At 40.4% G+C, this 27,747-nt stretch overlaps 1 protein-coding gene across 16 annotated transcripts in view; it reads left to right on the top strand.

Moving 5' to 3' along the window:
- Positions 1-27,747, top strand: part of Dock3 (dedicator of cyto-kinesis 3) — a 351,061-nt gene that overhangs the window by 288,511 nt on the left and 34,803 nt on the right. For 14 of the 16 annotated variants that reach the window (XM_006243865.5, XM_039081583.2, XM_063265626.1 and 11 more), the window contains 11 exons: positions 281-379; positions 6,456-6,550; positions 8,726-8,801; positions 9,171-9,271; positions 9,528-9,586; positions 12,427-12,575; positions 17,426-17,511; positions 20,205-20,231; positions 20,353-20,448; positions 23,776-23,836; positions 23,973-24,066. In XM_006243865.5, the coding sequence (XP_006243927.1) occupies positions 281-379; positions 6,456-6,550; positions 8,726-8,801; positions 9,171-9,271; positions 9,528-9,586; positions 12,427-12,575; positions 17,426-17,511; positions 20,205-20,231; positions 20,353-20,448; positions 23,776-23,836; positions 23,973-24,066 (943 nt within the window). The remainder of the gene's footprint in view (positions 1-280; positions 380-6,455; positions 6,551-8,725; positions 8,802-9,170; positions 9,272-9,527; positions 9,587-12,426; positions 12,576-17,425; positions 17,512-20,204; positions 20,232-20,352; positions 20,449-23,775; positions 23,837-23,972; positions 24,067-27,747) is intronic. The other 2 variants (XM_006243867.5, XM_039081582.2) reach the window with 1 other exon arrangement.

The following is a 27,747-nucleotide window of genomic DNA, read 5'->3' as shown; positions in this document are numbered from 1 at the left end:
AACATTGCTCTATAGAAAATGATAGTTCATTTTGCAGTACTGCATGTTGTAAGTAAAGGTTTTCAGTGATCCTGTGATACAGAAACTTTATTAAAACTCCAAAGCATTCTTAAGAAGAAAGTTCATTTTTAGGAACACAGTTGTCACCTTTCTTCATGAACATTTGGGGCCATCTCAAACCCTCCCTTCTCTTCTTACCCTCTGTGATTTGAAGAACAGAGCCCCTGTGGCTGACTGTGCTAAGTGTTTTTGTTTTGTGTTTGTTTGGATTGGTCCCCAGGGTGAATACGTGTCCTGCCTCCTCTCATTGCTCCGTCAGATGTGCGACACCCATTACCAACACCTCTTAGACAACTTCCAGAGCAAAGATGAACTCAAGGTATGCAACAGAGCACTAGCTTTTCACCCAGGAAAGGAAGTAGGCAGCCACAACTGCCTGTAGACTTCTCTCTATCAGAGGGTTTTGTGCAAGTGGCCATCACTGCCTAGGTTTTGGATTCAGCATCCCATTTTATAGCTGAGTATATGATTTCCAGAAGTGGAAATCTGGCAGTGTCCTTCACATAGCCTGACTCAGGCTAACACTTGAAATTTTTTCTGTAACTGATAGCAGGCTTGTGAACATTTTCCTCTATTAGAGAATAACCTGAAGCATGCTGGATCAGGAAGCCAGTACTCTCCCTCTCTTGTTTATTCTGTGCAAACCAGGCTTTCCTGCTTTAATAGCCATACTAATGATGATGCTGACAACGCTTCTTTATTTGAATGTAGTTCTGGAAAATACCCCTAGCCAGGGTTTACCTTGAGCTGTCAGACTTTGAATCTGAAGTAATGAACGGTACATGATACAGCATGTCTGCAGTCTAGACACCAGAAGAACATTGTCCTTGCTGAGCACAGCGTCAGCTGCTCATAGACTGCTAGGGTTTGTGTCTACACTGGGCTAAGGACTATTACAGACTTGGGTCTGTGTTTTGCTTTTATTCAGATCCAACTCACTTGCAGTTTATAGTAACACACCATACCTCCTAAAAGATCAAGTTACAGGACTTTCTACCACTGTGTCTAGCCAATTTTCTGTCTTTTGTATTAAAGACTTTCTTCCTATATAGAGACTCCTTGATTTCAGTGTGTAGCTAAAAGAAAATGCTGCTGTTCATTTGAAATCTTAGTTGCAAACAGGGCTTGTCTTTGTTGTGAATATGTAGATTCATTCTCTTGGACTTGAAAAAAATAATTTGTGTCTTTCACACAAATTATACACACACACACACACACACACACACACACACACACACACACACACATGAATGAAAGAAAGCTGGTGGAGTAAGTGAGACAAAGACCAGGAAATGATGGGGGAACAAGATGGAGTAATACAGTGGTGGACAGGTTCAGTGATCATTATCTTTTAAAATGTCATAATGAAACCCAATTTTTTATGGTAACATAAAAACAATAATTTGGAAAAGTAGAATTCATGAGTGTTCCAGTTTAAGATATAAACTTTCTTTCAATGCCTCTTTTCATTTTGCATTTCAGATTTCATTTTTACTGTATTTAAAAACAGATGCAGAGTGATTACCCAACCTCAGAAAGTATTCTGTGTTCTGATAGTATAGGATGCTCTCTGACATGAGAGAGCAGAGAGGATCCTTAGAGACTTGACACTAATTTTCCTGTTTATTTTATCCTTCATACCCTAGTCCCTCAGAAGTTGTGTTCCTTCTAAGAGTCTTGCTTCCTGTTGTCCTCTTCTTTCCTATTGCGCTGACCTACAAAGGCCCCATATTAGCAGGGAATGAAATTTCTCAAGTCTATTAAATCAGTTTCCACAATAGCATTTTTTATTTTTAAAGTATGTGGGGGAGTATTTACATATGTGTGCAGGTGCCCTCAGAGACTAGAGACATTGGATCCCTTGGAGGTGGCATTAAGGGTTAGGTGGCTCCTGTCCTGCATGGATGCTGGGAACAGAACTTGGATCCTATGGACGGATAGTAAGTGCTCTTAACCGCAGAGCCATCTTTCCAGGCCCAATCTCTTCCTTATAAGTTTTCAGTATTTACTGACTTCATTTGATTACTGATTTCCCTCCTGCTTTGTCTCTGAGAACACCTGTATTTCACTTCTTAACATCATTTTCAAAGTGTTGAAAAGATGCATTAGTCTACTACCTTAAATTTGGAGATCTTCTGTTATAAGTTCTTTATGACAGCATTATTTAGCTATCATTTATATACTTTGTGTGTGTGTGTGTGTGTGTGTGTGTGTGTAAGAGATGTGTGTATATGTGTGTGTTCACGAAACAAGGGGACATGCCTGTGAACCATAGGACAACTTCAGGGTCCATCCTTGCCTTGAAACATTGTTTCTTACTGTGCTCTTGTCCTGCACATGATGGTTGCTGACCCAGGACCCTCAAAGGAGTCTCCATCTTGCCATCTCATTTTTAATATAGGAATTCTGGGGTCATACACACACTAACTCATTTGGATTATGAGATCCCAGCTTAGGTCCCATGATTGCACAGCAAGTATTTTGTATGCTGACTCATCTTCCCAGCCTTAAAATTCTTACTTTTAAAGAGTATAGTTCGCTGTTTCTTTGACTATTCATCTTAAAGATTTATTACAACTAGCAAGATCAAGTTATCATTTTAAAACTTGCCATATAATAATGAAGACTAAGAGTAAGACCAGATTTTTAAGTGCTTACTGAGGTCAAGAAAATGACTTCTTGCCCTTACAGTCAGAAAATATTAGCATAGGAGACAGAACAAATCTAACAAAGAGAAGATGATTAAAACATGTTCAAAGCACACACATACGTGTGTGTGTGTAGATAGATAGATAGATAGATAGATAGATAGATAGATAGATAGACACATCTGTGTATATGATGTCTATGCACATATACATAGATATGTCTATCTATACATGTGTATATAATATATGTATACACACGTGTGTATGCATGCATTTATAGCACAGTGATTGCCACATAATTTTCATTCTATTGTTACTTCCGTTGTCTTTGAGCAGCCACTGATATTTATTATTAAGCTGAAGAACTTGCCTAAAGCAACTAGGCTTGAGGGAAAAAAGTAAAAGCCATGTCAATTTAAAGGAAAGTAAAAATATTTCTACCTGTGGATAACATGGCTTTACATATTAAGGCTAAAGTATCCAATGATGACAAAGATCTAACAAACTTAGCTGGGCGATACTGTCACACAGGACTTTAATCCCAGCACTCAGGAGGCAGAGACAGCTGAATCTCTGCTTCAAGGCCTGGCTGGTCTACAGAGCAAGTTCCAGGACAGCCAGAGAAACCCTGTCTCAAAAATCCAAAACCAAAGTCTCAAAACAAAACATGCACATCTCACAAAAGTAACCAAATGACTCTCTTTTTAAGAGTTGCCTTGGTCATGGTGTCTCTTTACAGCAATGGAAACCCTAAGACACTAGAGAAGACAATATTAAAAAGAGCTTGGTGCAGATAAATGGTAGTTTGTCATGAGTGTCAAGTACAAGAGTTTACATTATGACTGTTAACTAGTTTTACTTTAGGAAAGTGTGTTGAAACAAGATTGAAATAAAAGGGGCTGGGGATTTAGCTCAGTGGTAGAGCACTTACCTAGGAAGCGCAAGGCCCTGGGTTCGGTCCCCAGCTCCGAAAAAAAAGAACAACAACAACAAAAATTGAAATAAAAAAGAATAAGTCTGGGCTGAGAAAATGGCTCAGTTGTCAGAGTATTTGTTGCACAGTCTGAGGGTCTGATTTTGGATTCCCAGTACCCACATAAAAAGCTGGGTATAGGTGTATGCCAGTAGTCCAGGTGCTAAGGTGGTAGCCAGGGTCTCCTGAGCTCACTGCCTAGCCAGTCTCACTGAATCATCCAAAAACTGACTGGTGTGTGCACATCTGTATAACACACACACCACACACACACACACACACACACACACACACACACACACACACACACACATCACTAAATAAAAATATACATTGTATCAAAAGGAATAAAATAATTAAGGAATGAAGTTAAAGCTCAGATAAATGGAAAGATAATCTGTATCTTCATGGATTAGACAGTTTTTGTTGTTAAGAAGGGAGTACTTCCCAAATTGATCCTCAGTTTTGATGTAAGACCTATCAAAATTCCATCTCCGCTAATGCATTTTATTGAATTGAAAGGAACAGACATTGTTTTAAAAAATACAATATTGGAATATTAACACTCACTTCAGAATCTACTACAAAGTAACAAGTTATCAAGGTTGACACTGGCAAGCTGGGCTGTGGTGGTGCAGGTTATTATTTCCTGTGCTTGGGGCAGAGGCAGGCAGATCTCTGTGAGTTCAAAGCTGAACCAGCCAGGGCCACACAGGACCCTGTCTTTAAATATTTATATAATTGACACTGGCAAAAAGATAGACACATAAATCAGTGAAACTGAGCCGAAAAGTTCATAAATAAATCTTTATATTTACACTATTAATTCCCAATAGTAAAACCAAGACAATTTAATGAAGAAAGAGGAGGCCTAAACAAGCTACTGGAATGAGTTGATATCTGCAAGACTGTGCTCCATACATGGCTGTTTTCCTCTTTTCTCCTTTCAGTGTATTTTCCTTGTTGTTTATATTTCATGGTTATGATATGACAAAGGAACATTTCTTTCTGGTCTTGTCTCTTTGGTATTCTAAATGTCTCTCCTATATCTGGACTAACATTTCTTTGCTAAAATTTGGAAAGTTTTTCTGCTATTATCTTGTTGAAAATGTTTTTTTATGCCCTCAGAATGAAATTCTCTGCCTTTTCTATATCTATAACTTTAGATTTGCTTCTCTTCATATTTTCTAGTCCCTGTATCCTGGGGAAAGCTAGACAGTTGTGTAATGTGTCAACTCCGGAAATCAGCATAATCCCACCTCAGAATTTGTTGTGCATTTTTTATTTTTTGCTGTAATTATGTTTCATTTGGTTTGGGATTTGTTTGTTTGTTTTGAAATAGGGTTTCTCTGTATATCCCTGGCTGTCCTGGCACTCACTTTATAGACCAGGCTGGCCTCAAACTCAAGAGATCCACCTGTGTCTGCCTCCTGAGTGCTCGGATTAAAGGATTCACCACCACGATGGCTGTATTGCTTGTTCTTTGTTTACTGATTTCTTTTCCTGAACATTAATTCAGGAATAATTTTTTATTCTAGATTGTTTGTATCCACAGATGTTCCCAATCACTTAGTGATCGTGTAACAATTAGACAAGATGTTCTTAAATGCTCAAAATCAGTAAATCTCTGTAGTTTACTAAGGGGCTATGTGTATATCCTGGGGATCACATTTAATATGCCAGCGTTTTACAACTCTGTTTCTTTGCAGCTCTGTTTGTACAGAACCTCATGTTCAGTCAGAGATGGGAGATTTTAGCTTCTTGGTCTTTCCTGGCAATATGAGCATGTGTGTGGCCTTCTAGAATCCAGGGAATTATCAGATCTCTTCACAGGTCCCTACAGAAAACTCATTCTTCAGAATTTCCTTGAAGCTTTTTGGCAGATCTCTTTTTGTCCCAAGTAATGTGAATGTATCATGTATCTAGAATGTTAAATTATATGTCTGGTTTTTTTCAACAGATGTCCTGTAGATAACTAGATAAGCTCTGAATGACATTAAATAAAGAGAAGCTCCAGCAGTAGACTTGTCCAAAGAGCTGCTGAATTTGCCAGGTCAAATAATAGCAAGTCTCTAGAGAATGGGCTCTTAGAGGCCTCTAAAAATTTTGTCCCAGTGGCTGCTAGGCTCTTGGTTTTTTGTGGCTGCTGTGGTTCTGTAGTTGCATGTTGAAGTAGACAGAGAAGACAGGAATAGGGATGAATGACATAGAACAAGATTCAGTGTTCCTGACCTTCATCCACGTCCTTTATCCTTGTTTGCTTTTTGCTGCTGTGGTAAAATACTGACCAACACCAACTTGGGAGAGGACAGGTTTTATTTAGCTTACAGGTTACAGTCCATCATCAAGGGAAGCCAAAGCAGGAACTAGAGGTAGGAACTGAAGCAGAGACCCTGAAGAAGTACTGGTTAATGGCTTACTTTGCATGGCTTACTCAGTTTGCTTTCTTAAGCAACCAAGACCTCCATCTAGAGGTGGCACCACCCACAATTGCATAGTCCTCTCCCACATCAAACATTAATCAAAAAAAAAAAAATGCCCACAGGCCAATGTGATCAAAGCAGTTCTTCAGTTAAGCTTCTTTCTTCCCAGCTGACTCTACTCAAGTTGGTAAATCTAGCCAGCATATTCTCCTTGAATTATGTAATACTGAACTGTTAAATCAGTCTTAGCCTCTTCATTATTTTTATGGACACAGGTTTTGTTGGGGGTGTATTGGGGATTGAATTCAGCCTGTTGGGTATACTAAGTATACCTTCTACATTAACCTTCAGGAATTTCTGCTGAAGATTTTCTGTGTGTTCAGAAACCTAATGAAGATGAGCGTCTTCCCTCGAGACTGGATGGTGATGAGACTGTTGACAAGCAAGTGAGTGAGGAAAACTCTGTACTGACATCCACAGAGCTCTACTCAAGCAGGGGCACTGTGTATGCGTGAGTGAGAAGAAGATTAAGACCAGGTCTGGGAAGAGAGAGAATTGACAATAGAACATTTATTTGAAGGTATATTCCCCAGGATTTGGCCACCAGCCATAAAGACAGTGAAAGGAAAGAATCAAAGATGATTCAAAAAGCAGAATCTGCAGTAGTGAAGGTAGACGACGGCGTGTGAAAGGTGGGAAATACGAGAGCCGTTAGTTAGCTTCTGTTGCTCTACAGTTTTAGACAGAGCTCTGACTTCTTTGACTTGTGTTATCTACCAGAAAACGCTTGCCTCCTGGAGTTAGTGCTAACTAGCCTGTACGCCCTAGCTGCAAAGCTTTGGCCATTTCTGAGTATAGATATGGAATGTCTGCCCCATTCATATTTCCAGCCTGTGCTTCATCTTGGCAAACTAGTGATACAGGTAGTAACACATTTGTTCATTTTCTCTCCGTCTACTATATATTGTGTGGTCCTCACTCATTAGCCTACTGCCTCCTTCACTGACTTGCCTTTTATGTTAACATTGTATAGAAGCAGTTAAATTATTTATATTAGGTATATTAACAGGACAGCATGATTTTTTTCATGTTTAGCTGTTTATAGGGCCCTTTTTGCCTTAAAACCTTTTGTCCAGAGCAAAAGAATGATAGGAAGTTGCATAAATATTTTCTCAAGTACTTGTTTTTTTGTTTAGATCTTTCATGTTCCTGTCTCTTAGTTTCAGTTTGAAAACTTGAGACTTTCTAGCCTGAAGTGCAGGAGTAACTCATCTCTGACTCTGATCCTGCTATTCTGGAACACTGCTCTCTTTATGGACTAGTTTTGCTTTTCTCTTCTATACTAAGACCCAGATGGCCACTCTTTTTTTTTCTTTTTATTGAAAAAGGATTATTTTTTCATATAATATATCCTGATTACAGCTTCCTCTTTCTCTCCTCCTCTTAGTTCCTCCCTACTTACCCTCCCATCAGGATGGATGGAATATATATATATACACATATATATATGATTTTTTATAAATATAAAAGAAAATAATAGGCTTCTAGGGGATGATAATAAGACATAACATAGTAAAATAGGGTAAAACACATTGGAGTTGGACAAATGTGAAAAATGGAAGGAAAACCAAAGGAAGAAACAGAGCCCAAGAGAAGGCACAGGATAGAGTCCCACTTATTCACACACTCAAGAATTCCATTAAGAATACTAAACTTGGGGTTGGGGATTTAGCTCAGTGGTAGAGCGCTTGCCTAGCAAGCTCAAGGCCCTGGGTTCGGTCCCTAGCTCCGAAAAAAAAAAGAAAAAAGGAGAAAAAAAAAGAATACTAAACTTGAAGCCATGATATATTAGCAGAGGACCTGATGCAGACCCATGCAGGCCCTTTGCATGCTGCCTCAGTTTCTGTGAGTTCACATGAGTTGACTTAGGATCTTGTGTCCTTGGTGTACTTCTCACTGTCGTGCTCTTACACTTTCTGCCTGCACTTACCAGCTAGGGCCACTCTTAAGCATAGTTCCTTTGCCATATAGCCAAGGCCTTCTGTAATAAAAACCTTACCTACCCATCACACTTTCCTTCCTTTAGATTTAAGCTAACATTCTGAATTCTAATTCCTATTATACCTTATATGTGCCAAGCAGAGATTAAAAGTGATATTCTATGGGTTCAGTCTGGGGGAAAAAAAAGAGTGATATTCTAGTTCAAAGGCTGAAGTCAGATGAAAACAGTACATGAAAAAAGGAAGTATTAAATCTCTATAAATCCCTATTATCTGGTAAAATAATAAAATTATGTTCTGAACCCTATAAAGTGACTATAATCTGTATTGTTATCCAAAGATCCTCAGAATACTTGAATTGCTTTTTGAGCTAGAATAAATCCCAACGATCACAGAGCTTAGAAGAATTAGTGACCCACTGACAGCCTTTGCTGTCTTACCTAGTTGCAGGCATTTTGTAAAACTGGTTTACTGTGTAGTTTGTGCCATTCTCTTTTCTTTAGAGCCATATCTTACAGAAGAGCAGGTTGTCTTCCAGAATTTTGCCTGTAGGCAGACAGCTGATGCTGGGCTATAGCCCTGCTGGACTAACTCTGCGAATGCCTTGTCTCCTCACTGCAGCATCATAGTCACTACAGTCCAGTACCTGTCCTCTGCCCTGCACAAGAATTTCACAGAGACGGACTTTGACTTTAAGGTAGGGGCCCCTAAAAGTTATTGCTGTCACAGTAATCGCATGCTGAAGGCCACATTCACTGCTTTTTTGCTTTAATATATTCATAGTATTGTAGATTTCAAGACTGATGGTTATTATAATATGACCTGAGAGCCTCCTTGGTGGAAGTGTCGGGAGCCAGACATCTATGAAGATGCTTTCCGTTAGCTTCAGAAGGAATCAAGAAAGCAAAAAATGGGGAAAGACTTATTTCTAAAGATAATTAAAAGGGAGAAATCTTAAGAATTTGAAATTATAAAATGGACTCTCTCCTTTATGCATATATTTAATAACTTTCCCTGCAAGGTTAAGGACTTAGGCAGTCACATAATTCTTTTTCTGTCTCTCTAGGTGTGGAATTCTTATTTTAGCCTGGCAGTTCTGTTCATAAACCAGCCAAGCCTTCAGCTAGAAATCATTACTTCAGCCAAGAGGAAGAAGATTCTAGATAAGTAAGACAGATGTCTTCCCTTCATCTCTCTACCACTTGCCCATATGGGAGTATTTTTCTATGATAGACTCTTTCAGAAGTCCACAAGTTTCTCACGTGGCTGGTTTCCCAAGGAGCCAAGTATTCAAAGTTCAGTCAGTAACCAAGTGGCTTAGCATTTTGAGAGCATTAGAAATAACAGTGCTGATATACTGACCTCATTGGATTTTCAGGTCTGTCTCACTGAACCTCCCTCCGCTAACAGTTACTATTTTCAGGTATGGGGACATGCGTGTGATGATGGCTTATGAACTGTTCAGCATGTGGCAGAATCTGGGTAGGTCTTTCCTACTGATCCTTCCCTTTCATATACTGCATATGTAAATAAAAAATTTGAGAGCTAACAACCCTACGAAGCCTTCTGAATATCAGTTCAGTCCCCAAAGAGTCTCACATAACTTTAACATAGCACCTCAGATGAGTGGTGTAGAGTAGCATATGTTCGTAAAACCCATCCTTGGCAGGGACAGTTTGGCTAAGACGATGCTAGTGTGACATTTTGATAACTGAAGTTAGAAGAATAAGAAGAAGGCTCAGTAGTTTTCCAGTTTGGGAATCCATGTCATAAGAGCCTCTACACTATTCATGTTCCTGTCTAAGTGTTACAGGCTCAGAAGTGTAAATCATGGAGACACCACAAAAAAAAAAGGATGAGTATTGATTTTAATAAAGAAAAACTTTGCACCTCAGGTATTCATGTTTCCAGATCACGTATCTGACACCACTTATATGAAATGCAAGAGTGACAAGCCTTGATGAGGCTGACACTGGCTTTCCTTTAGCACTGCTAATAGATGCTGCATTGAATCTAAAGTGGCCTAGATGACTAGCTGGGCCACCTGGAATTCTGGAAAGATATGAGTCCTCTGTCAGGAGGAGATCAGAAATTAGTTATATTTCCAATGAAGTGTGATTTAAGCTAAGCTTATGCATCTTAAGCCATAGGAATAATGTTCATAGAATCTTAAAGTCTCCTGATCCATTCTCACCTTGATCTAGAGATGAAAAGTAAGGTGGGAGACAGCAGTGGGGGCTACAAGGAGACCCAGCAGTTAAAAGCACTAAAAGGCAGCAGTTAAAAGCAGTTAAAAGGCTACTCCTTTGGAGGACCTTGGTTCAATTCTGTCAGCCACGTGGTGACTCACAACCATCTGTAACTACATTTCCAGAGGATCTGCCCTAGCATGGCACTAGGCATGTACATGGTGCACTTAACATGCATGCAGGCAGTACACCCATGCACATAAAAAAAAATACTTTAAAAAAGAGCAAGCAATAGGGAGGGCTTTTCATCCCTCAATAGAGATATGTTTCCCCCAAAGAGATCTTCTATATCACTCTCACTGCCAGCCCACAACAGAATTTAGATATATATTTTAACATTGAACTTGACTTTGAAATTCTTAGGAAGACAAACTGACAATTATGCCAGGTACCAAGATCAGAATACGCAGAGTGAGCCTCAGAACTAGCATTTACTTCTTAGACGGGCTTTCAAAACAAAAGGAATAAAAAGGTACTAGCTTGGGTTTAGTCTCCAATACTGCCAATTTTAAAAGATAATTAGATTTGTTCTTTAAAACCATTCATTGCTTTTGAATGAAGTAACAGTCTGCCTCCAGTCCCCCAAAACTAGCTTTACTTGACCGTACTAGTTACTACACATGCAAACAGTTCCTCTCTGCAGTCTCTGGAGGACTGAGAGCAGGCATCTGAATTGGGTTCTTTCTGTTGTACCACTGCTAAGAAAAGTCCCCAAGGCTGGCCCTAGGCTCTAGGAATACTAGCTAGAGAGCAGGCCAATCAGTGGAAGAGCTGTATCACTCAACTTCACATAGGATGACCTCATAAAGGAAATTGGAGGAGAGGTGAGCTGATCTGATGAAAGTGGATATACCCCTACCTTAAGAATACAGTGTGAGGGGCTAGAGAGATAGCTCAGTAGTGATGAAGAGCACTGGCTCCTGGGTTTACTTCCCAATACCCACATGGTAGCTCACAACTCTCTGTAATTCCACTTTCAGAGCTTGTGATACCCTCACACAGAAGTGCATGCGGGCAAAACACCAGTGCACATAAAATAAAAATAACTCATTTAAAAAAAGAATACAATGTAAGTAACAGGGATGGGAAGATAGGAGAGTAGAAAGAGATTCTATATCTTGAAGCCAGTGTATGAGAGTGAAGTTATGCAGTAAGCTCTTGGTAGCTCAGTTAGGGAGTTTTTGGCATACATGAGTATAGACCTTTAAGAGGTCTGTGGACTTCAGGCATTTGGTAGCTTAAGCCTTGGGCTGGACTCCCTGATCTCTAAAATGCCGTATAGAAGTAGAATGGTCAGGAGGTTTTGTCATGTTTAAGCAAAAATGTGCATTTTTCCTTACTAAACAAAAGCTTTAGGGAGATGTCTAAACTTGTAGCCCTAACTCACCTGAACAAATCAAACTCTGTTTCCTTGCTCTGAAGGTTTCCAAGTAGTTAAAAACACTTCACAGGAAGTTTTTGGAAACAGCGATTTTGTGGCCTTTGCATATTTGTTCTAAGTTTACTAGGCCAGTCAATTTAAAACTCTTAAAAAGATGAGGAAGTGGGCCGGAGGTTTGGCTTGGTACTTAATAGCATTAACTGCTCTTCCAGAGCACTCAGGTTTGATTCTCAGCACCAATATGGTGATTCAAACCATCTGTAACACCATTTTCAGGAGATCAGAGGCCCTCTTTTGACACCTGATACCGGGTACCCACATGATACACAGACATGCATGCAGGCAAAACACCCATACACATAAAATGATACATGTTTTTAAAAGATATTAAAATATAATAAAATAAAAAATTTAAAGCAGCAGGAGTATCTCAAAAACCAAAGAACAAATCAGCTGTTAAACTTGGAAGCTTCCAGTATAAATTAGCAATGGAAAGTAGGGTGTGTTGGTTTGGCTCTTTCAGTGCTGAGAAATTCAGCTCCATCTCAGGACCTCATACAGACTAGGCAAACACTGTGTGTGCCACAGAGCCAGTGCTCTGTAGTGTAACATATGCTCGGCCCCATTTGTGAATCTTCCATGTAAAGAACAAAGCAGTAATGAACTAATAGTTGTTGGGTTTTATTGTTCAGGTGAACATAAGATCCACTTTATTCCTGGAATGATTGGTCCTTTTCTGGGTGTGACACTGGTCCCACAGCCAGAAGTGCGGAATATCATGATTCCTATCTTTCATGACATGATGGACTGGGAGCAGAGGAAAAATGGCAACTTCAAGCAGGTAAAATGATAACTATCAGTGTTTGATCTGCTCTCCTCTGACATGAACCTATTCACACCAAGCGGGTAGTCTAGATGGGGAGGCCATGGTTCTAGCAGGAACATTAACCATCTTAAATCCTGTTCTAGAGTTTTTGTATGAATTGCTAGACAAAACTAACATGCAAATTTTCAAGTTAAAGACCAGACCTGGAACCCCCAAAGCTCCCAGGGACTAAACCCCCATCCAAAGAGTACACATAGAGGGACCCAAGGCTCCAACTGTATATGTAGCAGAGTATGGTGTTGTCTGGCATTAATAGGAGGAGAAGCCCTTGGTCTTGTGAAGGCTTGATGCCCCAGTTTAGGAGAATGTCAGGGTGTTGAGGTGGAGCAGGTGATTTGGGAGGGAGAGCATCCTCATAGAAGCAGGGGGAGAGGAGAACTAGGAAAGGGGATAACATTTGAAATGTAAACAATCCAGTAAAAGAAAGGAAAGAAGGAAGGAAGGGAGAAAGAAAAAAAAAGTTGTGGTAAGATGACTGCCGTGAGTTGGGGTCATCCCGAGCTACATAGCAAGCACTAAGGCCTGGACTGCATAGCAGCACCTTGTCTCAAGGACAAACAAGCAAACAGAAGGATTAGAGGAAAGGGATAAACTTGCTGAGGAACTTTCTGATGAACAAAGAGTCAGAGAGTCCTGGCAGCTTGTTGTCTTTTCTCTACTGTATGGCCCAGGAATCTCTAAGACCTGAGCCAAACCACATGACTTTACATAGTTTTCAGAGTAACCCAGAATTTCATAAGCTGTCCCCTTGTTCTTTGCCACCACAGCTAGCCAAAATCATACCCACAGTCAAGAACAGAGAAAAATTAATGCATGGGTGCTCAGACCTCAGCCAGCTTTCTCTGCTCTTAGTCCTGCTCCCCAGTCTGGCTTTTGGGGGAGACTCTTTCATAACAACTGAGGCACAGATTTGCCCACGGGCCAGCAATTTCTCATGGAGACCAGGCTGTGTCAAGTTAACATTAACACTAACCATCATAGTTACATGTTTCAAAATGGCCTTTAGAAAGTGGAGTTTAAATGTTCTAGCCCCACCCTCCCAAAGGGTAAGTAGGTTAAGTGACATATATGTTAGCCTTATTTAGTCATTTCATGGTACATTTATCAAAATATCACCCTGGAGCTGGAAAGAGGACTCAGAAGTTAAGAGCACTGGCTGTTCTTTCAGGTGGTCTGGGTTCAATTCCCAGCACCCACATGGGTGGCTCACAACCATCTATAGCTTCAGTTCCAGGGGACCCTTCCTGCATGAGTAGGCACCTGGCATGCATATGCTATACAGACATATGTGCAAGCAAGGTAGTGTAAAGTAAAATAAATCTTAAAAACAAAATGAAAATCATCATCCTGTACTCCATACATATATATAACTATGATTTGTTATTTTAAATTTTTAAATCACTTAATCATGTTTTTGTGGATCTTGGACCCTCCAGCAAACTGAATCATTTTAGGTAAGTTTCTGTTGCTGTGAAAACACATTGTCCAAAACCTATTTGGGAAAGAAAGGGCTTCTTTGTCTTACACATCTCAGTTGAGGCAGGGCAGGAAAGGCACAGCAAGCAGGAACAAAGACAGAAACCATGGAGAGAAGCTGCTTCCTGGCATGTTTCCATGGTTGCATTCAGCTGACTCTCTTATGCCCTTGGACACCTGCCTGGGAGTGGCGCTGCCCTCTGTGATTGTGCCCTCCACGTCAGTCCACAGTCAAGGAAGTACCACACAGACATGCCTACAGGCCAAGCTAAGGGAAGAAGCATTTTCTCAATTCAGTCTCCCTCCTCCTGGGTAACCACAGTTTGTGTCAAGTTGATAAAAACCAGGACACAAATAAACTTTGTTATGCTTAGTTTTAAAATATGTGTATTTCTGTGCTTCCCTCTGCTGTCACATTTTTAAGTGGTCTGTTTTTTTAATCCCATGCTTCCACTTCCTATCCTCTCATCATGTTGGTCTGCTCTGTGTTCTTTACATTTTTAGTGTGTGTGTGTGTGTGTGTGTGTGTGTGTGTGTGTGTGTGTGTGTGTGTGTGTGTGTTTGGCAATTAAAGGAGTAACTTACAGGACTTTTCTCCTCCTGTCATTCAGGTCCCCCGGGGTCAAACTCAAGTTGTCAGGCTTGGTGGCCAGCACCTTTCCCCTTTGGGCCATCTCCCTGACCCTCTGTGGTACATTCCACATATCTTTATTGAACATGCCTTTTTAAAGGTCACCTATACCCTGCAAGTCACTGAAATTCAAGGATTTTGATCTTGATTCCGCTGTTCTACAACTTCGGTGTTAACTACTTTCCTACTTTTGCTTCTACACAGATATATTTTTCCTCGTTATAGAACAGTATTTAATGTAAAGGAAATAAAAATGTAAATGAGCCATACTCAAAATGTAAAAGCCCTATTCCTAGAATATTGTTAATTGAAGAAGTAGTTTGTCTTTTTTTAGACTTTCCCAAATACATAGACTTCTATGTTTAAAAACAGAATTGTTGGATAAACTGCTTTGTAATCTTCTGTTTGGGTACTCACTTGTCATGACTCTTCCTTTGTGGCATTTACTGCTCCTCTGTACTAGACTATACCTGTAAGAGTCCTCCCATTGTATGACTAGACTATTACGTATTTAGTCAAGTTCTTACAAATATAGGTTCATTTCAAATTTTTACTCTTAATATCATCAAAACCATCCATTCTTATGTTTGTGTGTGTGGGTGTGTGTGAATATGTGGAGTGCATGTCATGTGGGTGCATGTGGCCGAAGGCTCTTGGAGCTGTTGCTTTCTCAAGGCTCTACATTGGGTTCCTGGCTTCCCACCTGTAAGGAACAGTACTATATTGTTCATATTCTGAGCATGTCTGTAGATCGCTAGATATTGTCTATGTACATATGTTCCTTTGAATGGATAGTTTTAAACTATTTTAAACTATTTAAAACTATTTTATGGATAGTTTTAAAATATTTGGAGCCATTAGAGTGCTCAGAGTGTCTAAAGACTCCTAACAAAGCCTAATGGCCTGAATGGCATCTCCAGGACCCGCATAGTAGAAAAAGATAACCAGTTCTTACGAGTTTTTCTCTGATTTCCACATGTAAATCTCCAGAACACACAAAATATAAAGATTTTTTAAAAAAAAGAAAAAGAAAAGAAACATTTGGGAACATTGTAAATGAGGTAATGGAAAGATTATAAGAGCCAGTGGTCAGGGAGGGCTGGAATCAAACTCTGTCTTGTGAGCATTACAGGACTATCACCCTCATGAACCCACAGCATCCATGGTTGTCTGCACAAGACCTAGACAGGATCAAGCCTGTCTGCATTCCAGCATGGAGTGAGGAGGGGCTGTAAGCTCTCACCCTGTGGCAGAGGAGCTACTGATGGTTGGTGGCTGCTAGAAGAGGGAGAGTCTGTTTAAGGGTGTAGCTTGGGGCCAGAATAGTGGTTGCAGTGGAGGGTACATGCCTTTAGTCCCAGCACTCCAGAAGCAATCAGGTCAAGTTCTGTGATTTCAAGACTAGCCTGGTGTATAGAATGATATCTAAGACAGCCAAGGCTACACAGAGAAATCCTGTCTCAATCAAATGAGGCCTGGAGGTTCACCTGTACTGCAGAAGATCTCCAGAAGATATCCCAGGATTTATGAACAGCACAAATTGGATTAAGTGGGCTATTTAGGGGATGGACTCAGAAGCTGTTAGGGGTTCAGGATCAAAATAAATTCTACGTGTATATGAACTTCTTAGAGAATTAATAAAAATGCTATATTTTAAAAAGAAACATTTAACAAAGATCTTTCTCTTTCTGAACCAAAACACTTTTCTCTGAAGGAGTCCTCTTCTTTAGCTCTTAGATAGGAAATGGTTATCTGTGACATTCACCTACCTAAACTAAAATCAGAGTGAACACCTTCCTAAGCCAGAGAGGCAGGTTTATTTTTCTTTTTTTTATTGATAATAGATTTTTCCCTCACATATTATATCGTGATTACAGTTTCTCCTCCCATTTGGATCCACTCCCTTCATGTCTCTCATTAAAAAGAAAAGGCTTCTAAGTGGTACACATAAACTAACAAAATTAACACATTGAAGTTGAGCAAGACAAAGAGAAGGCAACAAACCCAAGAGGCAGAAGGATCAGACTCATCTGTCTGCACACTCAGGAATCCCATAAAAACACCAAACTGGAAGCCATAATATATATGCAGAGAACATGGGTGTAGACCCATGCAGGCCCTGTGCATACTGCCTAGGGTCTCTGTTCATATGAACTTTGATCATGTTGACCTAGAGGCCCTTGTTTTTTTGATGTCCTACATCCCCTTTGACTCTTACACTCTTCCAAAGGTTCCCTGCCCCTGAGGGATGGAATTTGATAGAAGTTAGGGCAGAGTGTTCAAAGATCTCACTCACAGGATAAATGTCTGACAATGGGTCTCTATGTATTTGTTCCCTCTTTCAGGAGAAAGCTTCTCTTATGATGGCTGAGCAAAGCATCACTGCTCTATGAGTATATCAGGATGTCACTAAGAGTCATCTTATTGTGTATTTTTGTTTGCTTGCTTGCTTGCTTTTTATAATAGTGGTACTTTGTTTTACTCTAGGTCCCTAGGCTATCTAGTCTCTGGTTCAGAAAACAAGGTTTTTTGAGTGGTATAGGTGAGATATCCTGTCTTTATTGGAATTTACTTGCAACTATGATACAGTATAAAAAAGCAGTTTTCCATGATCCTCACATAGCCACAAGACTGGAGATTTTTCCTTCTCTGTCTCAGTTCATTTGCACTCATGAACTCTCTCTCTGTCTCCTTCTAGGTGGAGTCTGAACTGATTGACAAGCTGGACAGCATGGTGTCAGAGGGGAAAGGTGATGAGAGCTACAGGGAACTCTTCAGCCTGCTGTAAGCTGCTCCTTCCCCAGATGCCCCATGTTGGGAGAAGGGGTGATGTGTGCCAGTGAAGGGTCAAGCACTGGGCAGGCTTCAGGGGTTAGGTACCAGGAGAGACCCTGTTGACTCTGGTGTAGCAGTACTCAGACTCTATCAACAAGAAAGCACGCTCTCTTAGGGACTGTCATGGTTGACTGAAGATGCACAAAGAGATGATAATTCAGTTCCTAAGGTTGCAATAAGAAGCCATTGTATGTTTTCCTAGCATTCACTGCCTCATGCTGGACAAAGCCCATGAGGACTTACTTATTAATAAGTCTGGCATTTCTAGGAGGTAAAGTATGAGTTCTCTTTTAGGAAACATTGCAGCTTGATAAACACTGCAACAGGTTCTTGAATAAACCACACAGGCTTTCTAAGCCATTTTTCAGTTACTAAAATAATTGGGCTATACTGAATGATAGTTCCCCCAGACCTACCTCTTTTTTTTTAAGAACTATGTATTTATTTTATATATGTGAATACACTGTTGATCTCTTTAGACACACCAGAAGATGGCCTCGGATTTCATTACAAAAGCTTGTGAGCCACCATGTGGTTACTGGGAATTGAACTTAGGACCTCTGGAAGAGCAGTCAGTGCTCCTAACCACTGAGCCATTCCAGACCTATCATTTTAATAGCTTTTTTTTTTTACATTGATAAAAGCCACCAAACCTCATGAGACATTTAGTTAGAATTTTGCAGTATATAAAATACATTGATATTTTATTTAAGATCATGAGGGATTCTTTTTCTTTTATTGTATATATTTAATTTACATTTTAAATGTTATCCCCTTTCCAGGTCTCCCCTCAAGGAAAGGCTACCCCCTCCCCCTCCCACTGTTTCTATGAGGGTGTTCCCTCACTCACCCACCCATTCCCTCCCACCTCCCTACCCTGACATTCCCCTACACTGGGGCATTGAGCTTTGACAGAACCAAGGGCCTCTCCTTGCAATGATGCCTGACAAGGCCATCCACTGCTACATATGCATCTGGAACTATAGGTCCATCCGTGTGTACTCTTGGGATGGTGGTTTAGTTCCTGGGGATCTGGTTGGTTGATATTCATGAGAGATTTTTTTAATATTAGCAGTTATTATAAAAGTACTGTTAGCTGTGTCAGATCCATAATATAGACTTAATCATAGAAGAGTACTTTTATTGAAATATAATAGGTTCCGTAACATAATTCCTATGTTTGCTTTATTAATCTTACTATATCAAAATGTCAAATTTGACAAAATTATAACTATTTATTGTCTACCAGTAATTTTTAAAAATTTAACTTTAAAAACTTTATAAGTTGATCTTTTTAGACTTGATGCTAACAATACACTTGCGAGAGAGAGAAGTAGTGGGACCGGCTCAAGGAAGTGCTAGCATGCTGTCAGTTAGCTGACTGTAAAGGTCCCTCTGCATGGGGGACCCACAGCTGCAGTTTCAACAGGGGATGCTTTCTGGTATATTATGTCTGCTTTGTTCCTTGAGGGGTCATAAGATTTTTCTTTAATATTTATGATGGAATACATTCATTTTCTAATATTTCCCCTATAACAAAATATTCCCAGTTGTAGGAAAAAAACATTGAATTCTCTTTGTTGTCCACTAATAAATGACTTTATTACAAAGGAAAAAGTATAAAAATAGGTACAATTACTTATTACCTATCCGAATTGTGTTTGTAAACTCTTTTAAAGTCAGTTTGAGATGTAAGAGCTGCTGATACCATGGAATATCATTTCATATTTTTAATTTGAGGATGATGCTTGTAGGTATGGGGAGAAATGAATAAAACTGTGTGCAGATATAGAAAATACTCCCATGTTTGTGTGCTCATAGAACATCTTCCCGAGTGTGAGGTCAATAAAGCTCCACAAAGCAGTTAGAGAGTAGCTGTGTTCTAGTCCATTCAAGTGAGAGGCCAGGTCCTGTAGTCCTCTTCTCTCTTTCCACATGATCATAGAAACCCTCACTTTCCCTTAACCTTTGACACAGGTGTATGTTCTGTGCAAGGAACATAGCAAAAACATAACAGCAATCAAGCTATGAGTTTGAGACCCCTGTGTTTGTTCCCAATCCTGGGCCAGTCAACTCCAGATGACTTAGAAACTTAGAGAGCAAAATATGCTCATAAGGAATCTTAATAGAGTTGTATGGACTGAGCTCTAGACCTAAGCTCACTACTAGATCAAGTATCAGCGTATCAGTGTATCTCGAAAGCCAAAAGCTGCCTCAGAGTGGCAGAAGCATGGTGCTATCATTTTTTTAAATGACTTGAATGTTAAACTTGTATTTGTTACATATTTTGGAAGCTTCTCATTACCGAGGTGATGGCAGAGTATAGCTCCTGAATTACTCCCTGTCCCTCATGCAGGGCTCCTTAGATTTGTGGCAATCTTCAATTTTTATGAAGAGGTGGTTTTTTATATATTTACCAAAAATGTCTCTGGACCAAAGAAGCAGCCAGTTGACAAAGCCAGGCATATCCTACCGTGGGCTCTTAACTCAGATGGTCCTTGGGAACAGACCTTAAAGCAATCACCTCTCTCATCTCCACCTCAATGGAGTCCTTAGGAACTGCCCCGAGAAATGGGAGAGATGTTCATGTGTGGCTGCTGTTCAGTAATGTCCTTGTCTTTGCTTTCTGCTGCGTGGAGTAGAACCCAGCTGTTTGGGCCCTACCCCAGGTAAGACGACAGCGTGACAAGTCTCCTGTCTCCAGATGTCTCACAGTCTCCACAGGCTCATGCACCTCACTCTTGTCACCAGGGAAAACTCATGAGTTATTCTTGCTTCTCCTACCAACAGCCTTCTGGAAAAGGTTGAACAGGAAACATGGCGTGAGACTGGCATTTCCTTTGTTACCTCAGTAACCCGCCTCATGGAACGCCTTCTTGACTACAGGTATTTCTTTAGCTTGAAACTTCTGTAACCTCTCCTTTGGTAGAATATTTATTCTCTTTGCAAAGGCAAAAATGAGACCACAGTGAAGACTGGAGAAGTTGAGAATGCCTGCTGTTTCACAGAGGATGTACTTTCAGTTTCCAGAACCTACATGGCAGCTCATAACTGGCTGTAATTCCAGGTCCAGGATATCCAGTGCTCCCTTCTGCCTTCTGTGGGTACAAGGCATTCACATGATACACATATATACAGGCAGGCAAAACACTCAGACACATAAAAATAAATAAATCTTAAAACAACAACTGCCAGCATGGTGGCTCGTGCCTTTAATCCCAACACCCAGGAGGCAGAGGTGTAGGCAGGTGAATTTGTGAATTCCAGGCCAGCCTTGTCTACATTGGAGTTCCAGGCCACCATGCAAGGCCATAGAGTGAGACCTTGTCTTTAAGAACAAATGTTTAAAAACAAAAATGGGCATTGTGGTGCTTAGCTGTAATCACAGTACTGAGGAGGCTGAAGCCAAAAAATTATGAATATAAAGCTGTCCTGGCCTATATAGCAAGACCATATTTTAAAATCAAAAACCATTGTCTTAACATAGGAAGGACTATTATGGTTCCATTGGCTGTCATTAGGAGTCATCTGATAACCAGGAACAGTAACTTTCTCAGGTATTAGTTAGAGCTTCTTGGGCTCTCCCTGAGACGGGACGGAACGTACCCAGAAGGTATCCCAGGGTCATGCAGCCACAGGCCTTCCATCTAGGGAAGATCATAGGGAAGACATAACAAGAGGGAAGGGGAAACTGTCTTTTGAACAGGTTAGGGAACATCTGTGCTTCCTTAATGAAGACCTTCCTTGGCTATATGGGAGATAAACAAGGAAATGTCACCTGGTCCCAAAATGTGACCAAGGACAACTTTCATTTGCTTCTCCCATAACTGAGGGACACCCTTTTTCCTCACATCTATATTCTTTTGTTAAAATCTATTTATGTCCCTTAATCCTAGCTATGGCAACAAATTAGAGGAAATATTTTATGAACTCTGAGTTCTCTGTTATGTTTATCCTGAGAATCCATGTGGAATTAGAATTTTTTCATGAAATCCTGCCTTTTTTAGTCCTGTCATGACTGTTGAATGGTCTAAAAATAACAAAACCTTAATTATGCTCTCAGACCGACTAGAATAGTCACTAAGGTTATTTTCTGGAAGTCAGGAAGATAAGGAGAAACAGGATGATAAAGAAATAAAATTGATCCCAAGCTGTAATGCTGAAAGATTTATAAACGCCCGGAACAAGAAATGACAGTGCTCAGGCTTGCTCCAGTCGCTTCTGAAGAAACTGTGCCTCTCAGCAGACTCAAGTGTCTGTGCGCTAATTTCACAGTGGAAATGGGATTCACAGCCTGAACTCCCTTTTCTGTAGCACACTATGTTTGAACAAATGTCTACCTATTTTTCTTGGGCCTTAAATAGCCAAAGTTGGCCTTCGTCAGCCCCTTCTATAGCAAAAGGCTTCCACTTTACATGTCATATCCCAAGCCCTTCCTATAGCTGCCATCACACAGGAAAGTGGGCTAAAGCCCTTAACTTATTACAGTATTTACTGAAGGTTGTTCATATTCACTGCCATCTACCCTAAACACTGAAAATCACTTTCTTTCTTTTTTTTTTTTTTTTTTTTTTTTTTTTCCCGGAGCTGAGGACCGAACCCAGGGTCTTGAGCTTGCTAGGCAAGCGCTCTACCACTGAGCTAAATCCCCAACCCCCACTTTCTTAAACTTTTTTTAATTGGATTTTTTTATTTACATTTCAAATGGTATCTCCTTTCCCAGTCTCCCATCCATAAATCCCCTATCCTATCCTCCCACCCGCTTCTTCTATGAAGGTGTTCCCCGACCCATCCACCCACCCCTTCTTGCCTCCCTGCCCTGACATTCCCCTACACTGCAGGGTTCAGCCTTGGCAGGATCAAAGGCTTCTCCCATTGGTGCCCAACAAGGCCATCCTCTGCCTCATATGCAGCTGGAGCCATGTGTCTGTCTATGTGTACTCCACTGTCTTAAACTTAAAAGCCTTCTTTTCACTGATTTTCTTTCTGTCTTCTATAAACAAATGAAACTTATGGCCAGAACCAGTCTTATTTTCAGTGTGGTATCTCTCTATAAAACAGGTTCACATGTCTTCAAACATGAACTGACCTTTGCCCTGTGTCCGTCCAGTTCTCAGGGCTTACGTTCATGTTTCTAACCTCCAAGTATTGCTCCTTGTGAACATGGAAGAAAACAGTATGATTTTTTTTGTGGTGGTTCTAGCGACTAAAAACAAACCAATCAACAAACAAACTACCATGTTGATGTGGTATTTGCCTCTATTCTCATTTGCAGCCCTGAAAGGTTATTCTTGTAGTTGTCGATGAAGAAGTATGTTTGAGAAGTCTAGCTGATTCAAAGGCTGTGCTCTAGATCTGCATCCATTGATCTCTTTCCTTCAGGCTTCTTAATGCTGAGTCATCCTTAGATTATCTCCCAGTCCAAACCAGCAGGGAGACTTTCCCTAGCCAGGAGCTCACTTGGCTTTCTGTGCATACCTTGAGTATATATCATTTGCCACTCATTGACTCAACAGAAAAGATTCAATTCCTTGAAGGCGGGATCCTTGAGCTTTTCTTTCTGGTACTCTGCTAATCCCCGGCAGATGTATAGTAAATAATGATCAATCAGATGAACTTGCAGGGAAGACAATGCCAAAATCAAGAGAATCTTTTCCTCTGGCCAAGAACTTAAACAGTTATTGACAAAATATGTGTGATAAAAAAATTGTATATGTACATAACCTTTAGATATAAGGTATATATAAAGTTTTATATTATTTCCAGTACGTTGTGATTCAGCATGAGTTGGACCTGTGGTGTGAGACTTAGTTTTTAGACTGTCCAAACATTTCAGTCCCCTAAGAAGTGCCTCCTTAGCCTGGACAGTAATGTCTTCAACTCTATGTGAATCTAGCATAGATTTGTGCTTCTAGGTACTAAGGAAATTGGCAAGTGCTCTTAATGCCCTGATGATATATTTGGGCTCTGTATTCTGCAACCAGCTCAAGGAGCTCAACAGAGATCGTCTAACCTCAGGATTGGGTGTAAAGTTGAGGGAGATCTCACAGTACAGTCCTCTTCTGTTGAAGAGCTTCCTGTTAGAAGGCATACTACTTTTCAATACTTCTTTGTCCATACTAATGTTCCAGTAATGCTAGAACATTAGTATATGTCTTGTCCCAGGAGATAACACTTCTTATCATAGGTAGTCACCTGTGTTCTCTCTTCCAGGGACTGCATGAAGGGAGAAGAAACTGAGAACAAGAAGGTTGGCTGCACTGTTAACCTGATGGTGAGAGGACGTGAGCTCTTCCTTCTGACAGGCACAGCCAGGGTTTCACTAGCTAGAGTTTGCAAATTATCTTCAGAATGGGACAGACTCTAGCATCCTGTAACATAAATCTTACATGTATTTCATTCTCTTGCAGAACTTTTACAAATCTGAGATTAACAAAGAGGAAATGTATATCCGATACATCCATAAGCTTTGTGACATGCACTTACAGGCTGAAAACTACACAGGTGAGTCAGGAAAGGAAGAGCTGTGTCTTTTCATTAGGATAGACAAAATGACTCCAGAATCATCCTTGCCAGAGCTCAGCAGTATTGAGTTCCAAGGTTTCCCTTTACCTCAGTCCTATCCTCCAACTCCTTTAATGACAGAAAAGCAGGTAAACTGTTAACCTTCCTGGCATGTGCTCCGTGCACATCCTCTGCTGTCTGCAGCTGTCCCACTCACCTTCACTTCTATCCATGTCACCAAGACTCAACAGCAACTTCCAAACGTGGTACATCAGGTTCTGAAAGCTTGAACTTCTGTCTCTCCTCAGAAATAGAATTTCTCTTAGGTCTTGCAGAGCTGAAACCAACCAAGCAAAGGAGTATCTCCTTAATCCTGGACCTTCTAGAACTCACTGGTAGATCTGGCTCCTCCTCTGCAACTGCACACTCTCTCCTACACTGAGCTCCTAGTACAGTCTGGACAGTACTCGTCTTCTTGACAGGCCAGATAAGAGCTTTTCATTATGTCTGCAATCTGTGCACGTGCTGGTCATGATCTGTTTACTGAGAACCGCTCTGAATGAAGAGGAAGGATACATAGACGGATATTCTGTGTTATTCCCTCATACCAGAGTGTCCCCAAAGAACTATCTTTCTTGCTGTCACTAGGCCCTATTTTTATCCCTTAGACTAAAGGACTTAAATTCATCATCTAAATGTGGAAATGTGATCTTTTCTTATTTGTAAATCTTAACTAGAATTAGTAAAAACAGAGAACCCTTCTTCCTTACCCTTGTCTTTACATGTTAGGAAGTTGTATATATACTATTTTGTTCAGTCAACACAACTTGGCAAAATGAACAAGACAGACTAAATGTACACACTCAGGAAACTAAAACATGAGGATCAGGAGTTTGAGGTAGGCCTAGGTTATGTAGTGAGACTATCTTTAAAAATGAATGATGAGACTTGATGTGCCAGGGTGGGTTGATACCCACAGGAGGGCTCCTTTTCTCACAAGGGAATGGGAGAAGTTGGGCGGGAGGTAGGGTTGGGATGTTTAGTGAATAAATAAATATTAATGAAAAAAACAAAATGAGGGCCTGGAAGATGGCTAAACAGTTAAGCACACTGGATACTCTTTCAGAGGACTGGGGTTCCATTTGTAGCACCTATGTGGCAGCTCACAGTATACTTAGCACAAATTATATGACATTGCATAACATGACTAAATTTACCATTCTTTATACCTACTACTCGCTAATAACTCTGAAGGAATGGTGAAGGGAAGAGTTTTATAAATTTCTCGTATTGGGCTGGAGAAACGTCTCAGTGGTTAAAAATGCTAGCAGCTCTTCCAGATGACCTAGGTTTGATTCCTAGAATTCACATAGTAGCTCACATATATAACTGCAGACCCAAGGGATCCCATGCCTTCTTCTGCTTCTTCAGGCACTACATACATACATGCAAAGCACCCATACATATAAAAATAATTAACCAATCAATTAATTAATTAAAATATAAAGGTTTCTGTGTATTAATGTAGACATTTGCCAAGGACTGGGCTGTCACGTAAGCGACTGAGTCGAGGTTATGAACAAAGAAGTGCTATACTTTGACTTTTGTAGCTCTAGGTGTTGCGTAGATGAGCCAGCACAATAAGGAAGAAAAAGATTTCATACGGTTCTTCATGCACCAGAGAGGGCCTGGCAAGGGGTGCCAGTGTGCGGGCATAGGTAGAGAGTGAAAAGTGAGATGCTCAAGGAGTGGACCATGGCTGGGTGCGGATTACAGCTGATTAGAAGTTAGATTCTTCATCAAGTGAGCACTTTTTAGTATGGCTTGAAGATCTAGGCAGAAGCTAGAACCTTGCGAGTGAGAAAACACCACTAAAAACTACTAAACAGAAGGAAAAAGAGAATTCCTTAATAGGGCTGTGGGCTATGGCTGTAATTCAGTGTGACTCATCTCTTAGAATTTACACTACCGACAGGTTGTGGTTTTTTTTGTTTGTTTGTTTGTTTTTTTGGTTTTTTTTTTTTTTTTGGTTCTTTTTTTCGGAGCTGGGGACCGAACCCAGGGCCTTGCGCTTCCTAGGTAAGCGCTCTACCACTGAGCTAAATCCCCAGCCCCAACAGGTTGTGTTTTTATGTAACTGTTACTAACTGTTCCACATAAAGTAGCGCTAAGCCTGCAGCCTGAGTCCAGTTTCTCCAGAATTAAGAGTCCCTGGCTCCGGACTCACCACATATTTACACTACTCACATTCTTAGCCCTCATCCTTTTAGAAACGGTAGCAATAAGAGGAAAGAACATTTCCTGGGGCATTAGGCAAGAGTCAGTTGATGAGTGCTGGACAAATCCCTGATGAATTGGTGCTGCCCAATTAGAACCCATTCTAAAAATGTTAGAAAGCTGGAGCCAAGTGAACAGAAAAGAACCCAAGAATTCTCAATTATCTCTGCCATCCAAAGCAAGACAATGTGTGCAATAGCCTTAAAATAGCTAAGCCATTCTTATTTATTAAAAATGCCATTTTATTAAAAAAAAGTTGTATATTTTAGTCACATTCTTTCCATTCTCCCAATTCCTTCCAGATATCTCCCACTTCCCTACCCACCTAACTTCATCCATGCGTGCTCTCTCCTTCCCCCTTTTCTCCCTCTTCTCCTCCCCTTTTCCTTCTCTCTCTTCCTCTCTCACTAAAACAATGAAAACATAATAAAAAAAACTAATAAGACAAAATGATACAAAAAGTTCCTCCTCAAAAATAACGGAGCCTAGGGGTTGGGGATTTAGCTCAGTGGTAGAGCGATTGCTTAGGAAGCGCAAGGCCCTGGGTTCGGTCCCCAGCTCCGAAAAAAAAGAACCAAAAAAAAAAAAATGGAGCCTATTTTGTGTCAGTCAGGTATTTCTAGACATAGGGCTTGGGCTGGGGTGTAGTTGATATACCTAATGAGGTGCTACTTTAGAAAACTAGTTTCCCTTTTCCCAGTAGGTATCAATTGCAGATAGCTTCTTGATTGGGAATGGGAATTTGTGCCCATCTCCCCTTCTCAGAGCTAGAACTTTGTCTGGTTTGAACCTGTTGAGATCCTGAGCCTGCTTTCACAGTCTCTTGAGTTCATATGTGCATCAGTTCTGTTGTGTCTGAAAGATTATGGTCCTTAAAGTCATTTATCACTTCTGCTTCTATAATCTTTCCACTTCCTCTTCCACTTGGATCCCTTGAGGGGAGGGGCTTGATGAAGACATCCCATTTAAGACTGAATCCCCCAAAGTCTCACTCTCTTCATATTGTTTAAGTGTGAATCTCTATGTTAACACCGTCCACTGAAAGAAAAAAACTTCTATAATGAAGGTTGAACAAGGTACTGGTTTATGGTGTTGTTACATGTTGTTAAGAGTCATGTTATTGCTATGTTCCTTTAGAAGAATAATAAATAGTATTAGATTTTCTCCCAAGTCCTATAACTTAGGTAGTCTCAAGTTCTTGGCTACTTGAGTGATATCAGATATGGATTCTGTCTCATGGAATAGGCCTTAAATCCACTCAGAGTAATTGGTTACTCCCCTAATGTTTGTGTCACTGTTGCACCAGTACATCTTGCAGGCAGGTTGCTGTTAGTCACAGTTTGTAGCTGGGTGATAGTGAAGATTACTTTCTACCTCCAGTAACGTGCAAAATAGCTTCTAGTA

Source organism: Rattus norvegicus, chromosome 8 (assembly GCF_036323735.1).
Source record: "Rattus norvegicus strain BN/NHsdMcwi chromosome 8, GRCr8, whole genome shotgun sequence".
In the NCBI taxonomy this organism is placed as follows: Eukaryota; Metazoa; Chordata; class Mammalia; order Rodentia; family Muridae; genus Rattus; species Rattus norvegicus.
The sequence above is the reverse complement of the archived record's forward strand: the minus strand, read 5'-3'. Positions and strand labels throughout refer to the sequence as shown.